This window comes from Charadrius vociferus, unplaced genomic scaffold (assembly GCF_000708025.1).
Source record: "Charadrius vociferus isolate BGI_N301 unplaced genomic scaffold, ASM70802v2 scaffold655, whole genome shotgun sequence".
In the NCBI taxonomy this organism is placed as follows: domain Eukaryota; kingdom Metazoa; phylum Chordata; class Aves; order Charadriiformes; family Charadriidae; genus Charadrius; species Charadrius vociferus.
This window is the reverse complement of record NW_009648330.1, coordinates 71,138-77,685: the sequence shown is the minus strand read 5'-3', so window position 1 is coordinate 77,685 and position 6,548 is coordinate 71,138. Positions and strand designations below refer to the sequence as shown.

General features: G+C 38.0%; 1 protein-coding gene across 4 annotated transcripts; it reads right to left on the bottom strand.

Moving 5' to 3' along the window:
• Positions 1 to 408: 408 nt before the first annotated feature.
• On the bottom strand, positions 409 to 5,780 carry RPS24 (ribosomal protein S24). 4 transcript variants are annotated; one of them, XM_009884554.1, is made up of 7 exons: positions 5,719 to 5,780; positions 5,155 to 5,364; positions 4,558 to 4,668; positions 4,428 to 4,430; positions 3,646 to 3,663; positions 1,444 to 1,479; positions 409 to 611 (listed from the first exon to the last, which is right to left on the bottom strand). In XM_009884554.1, the coding sequence occupies exons 1-5, from the start codon at positions 5,749 to 5,751 to the stop codon at positions 3,658 to 3,660; spliced, it is 363 nt and encodes a 120-aa protein (XP_009882856.1). In that variant the 5' UTR covers positions 5,752 to 5,780; the 3' UTR covers positions 409 to 611; positions 1,444 to 1,479; positions 3,646 to 3,657. The 4 variants fall into 4 exon arrangements, with proteins under 4 accessions (XP_009882856.1, XP_009882858.1, XP_009882857.1 ...); XM_009884556.1 differs by lacking the exon at positions 3,646 to 3,663; XM_009884555.1 differs by lacking the exon at positions 4,428 to 4,430.
• Between the last annotated feature and the right edge of the window lie 768 nt (positions 5,781 to 6,548).

Sequence of the window (6,548 nt, the reverse complement as noted above, 5' to 3'; positions counted from 1 at the left end):
GCATGCCTCATCCAACCACTAATCCACTCTTAAATGACTCCTTTAACACTACCATATGAAAAATTAGGGGTGTACTGCAGTTTGAAGACCACAGACAGACCCCAGAGCCTGTCCTGACAGCTCAGGAAGAACAGGCAAGTCATGCCTGACTCCATTAGCAAAACACTTAACTGTGGAAGCATGCAGCTCTGAATATCCATCTACAGTTTCTTTTTCTCCCTTCAGCTGTATTCTCTACAGGTTTATATAACATCACCACTCAAACAAGCACATCTTAAAAATACTTTCCAAACCACAGTCTGAACACGAGATGACAAAGTCATGCCTACTTCCATGGACTTGGAATTAGGTTATACTACTATCCATAGAAAGCTCTGATTCACTTCAAATTGATACTCAAAACAAGAATTGTTTCATTACGAAAAGATTTTAATGCAGTGCAAACAATGCACCAATCTTGATTTTCTCAAACTTTACAAAATGGTAGCTTTCGAATCAAAACTAAAGGGCAAACCAGCATTTTATTGACATAGTTTATTTGATGTTAAAGCCAGATGAGCAGCTTCTTTCCAGAATAATTCTTTCTATACCTCTTCATAGAGCAATGTAGTCTGTAAAGGAAAAGATAGATCAGTGCCACATGATTAAAACAGTGTTTATACTCATACTTTTATAGTGCCTGGAAAACTGCTTCCCAAACAAGTCAGGTGAACAACACTGCCTTTCTTAGAGGAACACAAGGTTCAAAATTTCACAGTACTGTCATGAGAATAATTGAGCGCCCAGATTACAGCATTTCTGCAGAAGAGCCCAACAAGCTACAATTGCTTTACCAGCTTTCTGTTTAACACATTATATGCACTCCAGCAGCTCCCAGACAGTTTAAGTTGCTTTAAAATGATTCATTCAGACCATTTGTAATAAACCCAGAGTTTTATCTGTTACAGTTACTGCCCACAGCACATCCAGCTCACTTACGTTTCTGCAACCAAGATACATAGTCTAGGACTCCTCTAAAAAAGTAGGCGGTTTGTTTACAAGGAATTTACTTGAAATAAGTATCTATAAGAAAACAACAGAAACTTGTCCTCAAAATAAAAATCCTACTACTCCAATCTACTTAAGACAATAAAAACCAAGGTGTACTATCCTTTCCTTAGCATACCTACAAATGGAAAAGTGTAAGCATTGTTTACAATAAGACTAAATAATCAACAGTTTTCGCAACTGTAAATCTGAACTACCTGATTTATTATGCTAATCAGGCATTTCACTCAAGTGGAAGTCACATAAATTAGCAACGCACAACAGCCTTTCTTAATCTTGCACTGCATTCTAGATCAGCATAGTACCATGCTGTTTGCATAAATAAACATTAGACTTGAGTAGCCTGTAGTCATTACGATGACGTATCTACCCTTACAAAGCATTCAGAAATCATACCTGTTATCCATTTTCCATGTGAAGTATGTTCATTTACTGAAAAAGAAAAAGCATTAATTAGTAAGAGAATAGTTTTATCAAAGCTGTACTACTGTAGAAGATGGAGCTTTGAGGCTTTTTACTGACACAACATGAATACGCTTTTTTCAATTACAACAGTGAAATGTGACAGAAAAACGTCAAAGTTTTGACTACTGCAGAGGCTTAAGTCTAAGATTTCATGCATTCCCTCCAACAGGACCCAACAATAGCTGTTTAGAACTTAAGAATGCAACTGCATGTTCAACTGTACCTACAGGCTACCACAGCTTAAAGTGCCTATCCACCCACACTTCTGTTTGATCAGTTTTTTTAAAAAAAAAAAAACAACAGAAAACCACACAAACCCAAATGTTTCTGTTTGGAAGGCTTACATGTCAAAGGCTGTCACAACTACATAGCTGTGACTTTAAGGGGTAGAGTGGTGCTTTTTTGCATTTGCTCTGAATACAAATGATCAGTAAGAGGCATCCACATCTACTTGCTGAAAACTTTTATATGAGCTCATCTAACTACAGAGCTACAGAATATATTAAATAACACAAACAACTTCAAAATACTTAACTGCAGAGAAAACAGAATGGGAATTCTAAAGGAGTGAGAGAAGAAAAGAATAATGAAAACTTAACAGTCAGACGTTAGCACAGTTGATGTCTGACTTAAGAGGTCAAGAAAAACTATTCAAGTATGATTCACCATTTCAATAGTTCTCATGAAAACATGGTACATCTTTCTTAAAACAATACACACTTGCCTGAAGATGTCTCAGAATCAAATGCCTACACATTTTTGAGATAAACAGTTTTCACCAATTGTGTAGGTGGACTCCAAAACATATTCCAGGACTCCTATTAAAAATTCCTCCACATGGCTGTAATAAACAATGTTGAACCATGCCACACCATTACATTTAAACATGCATTTTTCAAGACAAATCTTTAAGACACAAGTGTATTCCACAAGCTTTTCCCTGTGATGCAGCACAGAACTCTTCTCAATCAAGTTATCCAGAAAGCAAGTAAAATAATTTGTCTTTAGTTTATATCTAATACAAGAACACAAAGATTAACAAAACTGGTGAACAAGTAAGATCTAACCCATGCATACTTATCAACTAAAATATTGTTTTAAAAGACATTTACAAACCTCTAATCCAAAACACAGATCATCTACTACTGAGACTGCGTGCTAGTTTGAGAAGCACTTGATACTTAAGTCACATCTGCTATATAATTATCACAGCACACAATCCTGGTCTTCATTTCTGAAGTGATTATATTCTTTAAGAGAACTCTTATGAACTGGACAGCTTTAATAATTCAAGTGACAGTCATTAACCATTGTGCATTAACACTCGATAACAACTACCTTCAAGCACCAAATTCTTGAAGGGAAGAAGCTGATCCATACTACTGGCATCAGTGCAACACTAAATGATTCCCTGGACATTCACAAGAGAGTATGTCAGTGTTGCTGCTATACCAAATACTCATTTGTGCTGTTATACCGTAAATAATTGTAGGACTTCGTTATCAAAACAGCATTAAAGCAGAAATGAGAAGGTTACCAAACCTTATCTAGTAGTTCACAGCAACACTGGTGTATTTCCATCCAGTGATAACAAGAACTTCACTCATACAGCACACGAAGAATCTAATTTCACAGAGCAATCACTATGGTTCGTGTCTTAACTTGGAATACTGCACGCCAATACTTAAATACAGTTTAATGTTGACAACTGCGTTGTTTTCAACCACGGTGTCAAATGCACAAAACTGATGTGATTTAGTTTTCATAGAGATGCACAACTACTTTCATACAAAGGTCAAATTACACATGCAATTGCACTGTACTACTTTGAATCAGAACCCAGGGTGGTCTGAACCAATGCCTCAAATCAGTAGCATTTTCTTTGATTACTTCTCATTTGGAACTCCTTGTTTTAATGTTGTTTCACTAGTTTCAAAGATTTGTTCACTATTAGCCAAGCTTTATAAGTCACACAAGATAAATTGGATTATGTAGTTAACTGAACCCTTACATGACAGAAGTAATTTTAAACCAAACATGTATGCAAGGCAGTACAGTGCTTCAATTAAACAGATGGACACGTGTTTCAGAAACATATAATTCAGTCACCACATCCATGCTCATTTTCAGTACCTGCTAGATACTTCATTTCTGATGGAGAATTCCAAGAAAGTAGAAAAAAAAAAAGATATCAAAAGTGAAGATTACTGAAGTTCAAGATGTCAAAGCATTTTAGCAGCTATACACTTAAGTGTCAAATCTCATTGCCCTATCTTCCTTTGTTATAACACTTAAAAAAACCCACTTAGCTGCACAGCTTACTCAGTATTTTCAGAGGACAAAAAACTGCTAAGGTAGATGACTGTCTTCACACCAGACCACTACTCAGTTTCGGTGGGATTTTTTATTTAAAGATAAAGGAACTCTGTCTCCCTCTGTCTCCAAGCTGCACACCTGACAAGCTTGCATCAAGTTCCAGTGACAACATAGGAAGCTCCCACCAGGGGAAAGAAACTCACTATATTGGCAACTTAAGAACAAGCTAAAGCAGACATTCTACCTTATTTCTATTTACACACTGTCCTCACCATCTACATCACCACACATTCTTAACAAAATCTCTTCTACAAATAACACCATAAATAACAGTAACTTGGTGGAGTAAGCATTAGATATTATATTAGGTATTCTGAGTAACAAGTGTTAAGAATAGCTAATTTGTATATTGCAAGGCTGAGTTACAAGATTAGAGCAATACTGTTAGACTTTGAAAGTTTAACTTTAGTTCAGGTGACACGTAGGAAACAATCACTTAAGAAGCATTATTTCACATTGTATCAGCTAAGCTTGCAGCAGTGAGGAGCAAAACTAAGCTACTGAGCTGATAAGAAGCTATACGACACCACACAGATTACCTTCTGTTATCCAGTAGAACAGGTGAAAGAAATGGAAGAAAAACAATGTTATGTTATTCTGTTGAAAAACTTCTCATAAACATTTCAAAGGCAACATGCTCACTCTAGCTTACAGATACCCTCATCCTACCTTCTTGCCAGCACCAACATTTGCCTTGGCTGTGCCCCTGACTTTCTTCATTCTGTTCTTACGCTCCTTTCGCTGCTTCCTAGAAGTCTTCTTCTTTTCATACAAGCCATGCTATTAAAAAAACCAGTTAAAGTTGCATTTAACATTGTTTCACCAATAGTATGAATTCTGAATTTAAGTTTTACTATTTCTCGACTCTTCAAATACTGTTTGAATTTTAAATATTAGTTAAGTAGTGAGTTCAGGTCACTAGCTAATGAGCGATTCAACACAGAATATAAGCACTAAAGTAGTGTATATATCAGTCTTGTCTCTTATGCTTCTTCAAGACCTTTAATAGTGGCTAGTTATCTATTACTGCTAAACATCACTGGTACCGTCAATTTTGCCTTCACAATTCCCTTAAAATAAACAGTAAAAAACCCTTAACCCTATTTTGCACACGCAGAAGCTAGCCTACGCTATTTTAAGACCTCTTATATAACTCGAGTACACAAACGGTACTTTCACAAAACTTTAGCTTTTATACATGCAAATCATGAAGCACTTAACAATTCAAATACATTCTAATTGTTTTCAAGTTACTAAAAAACATACCCTGGCAAGCCTGTGCTTTGGTTCGTTTTTCTTTGCATAGTCCAGAGAATCATAGATCATGCCAAAACCTGTTGTCTTGCCACCACCAAAGTGAGTTCTGAAGCCAAAGACGAAAATTACATCAGGGGTTGTCTTGTACATTTTCGCCAGCTTTTCCCTGATTTCTGTTTTGGGGACTGTGGCCTTCCCAGGATGAAGAACATCGATCACCTAAGAAGGAATTTTTACAAGTTGTGTAAAAGCAAGAGAAGGACAACATCCACTACAACAGTCAGGTGCTATAGTCGCGCTGAGTTTAACACTCAATCTAACCCACATGAGCATCAGAAAATATTATTAATTTGTTATGAAATTGTCCTTAAGTTTCCAGCTTCAAAAGACAGAACAGCCACTACCTCACCATCAAGTTTTACGTTCAGCACGCTTCAACACATGTAAACCTATAAGCTCTTACAATAAAAACCCTGGAGTTTTTAAGGGCCCCTTACTTAGAGTGGCTATAGAACACCTGTAGCCCATAACCAATAGACAAATAATTAAAGCCAATTTTCTGTATTCTTTTACCATCTGCTTGCGCTGAAGCAGTCTATTTGTCATGAACTTCCTAGTTCTGATGGTCACTGTGTCATTCTGTAAGAAAAAATACAAAAAAAGTAAGACAAAACAACAGTAATGCATACAATTCCAGCTTAATAAATACATAAATGAACAGTACAGCAACAGCCGCTAGTCTCTCAGATGCTGCCAATGAACTCCTAACTTGAGTGGACTCATCTGGGGCTATAGATAAAACCCTAAAAGATACCCTTTGATTTATACTATTGAATACACATCTACTGATGACAGACTTGTCAGTTTCCAAACAACACAACAACATACATACATACCTCCACCACGCTGAAACAGCTTGTAATGAAACATATAGATTACAAGTCGAAGCACCAAAACAACACAACGCAAGCTGCCTTAACAGAATTATGTGCTACTGCTCCCTTAACGCTTTCAGACTAGAAGGGCCACAAGAGTAACAGAAAAGCATGATCTCTGCACCCCTTCAACACCTGAAACGAAGTGCGATACCGCACTCCTATGAAAGCCCGGAGCTGCTCTTACAGCCCAGCAACAAAGCGGCACAGCAGGCCAAGCACAGGCCCCGGCCCACACCGGACAGCTCGACCCTACCAACCGGCACCGACGCGCCGCGGCCAGGCCGCAGGAGCCCCGGCCCGAAGCGGGAGAACAATATCACCTTGGCTTTCCACCATAGCGCCACAGCCAGCTAGGGGTAAGCCAGCCTGTGAAGAGCAAGCCTCCCCGGAATGCCATGGGGGCAGGATGGCGGCAACAGGGGACGGATGACCACCGACCAGCGCCCAGAACTCACCATCTTGACG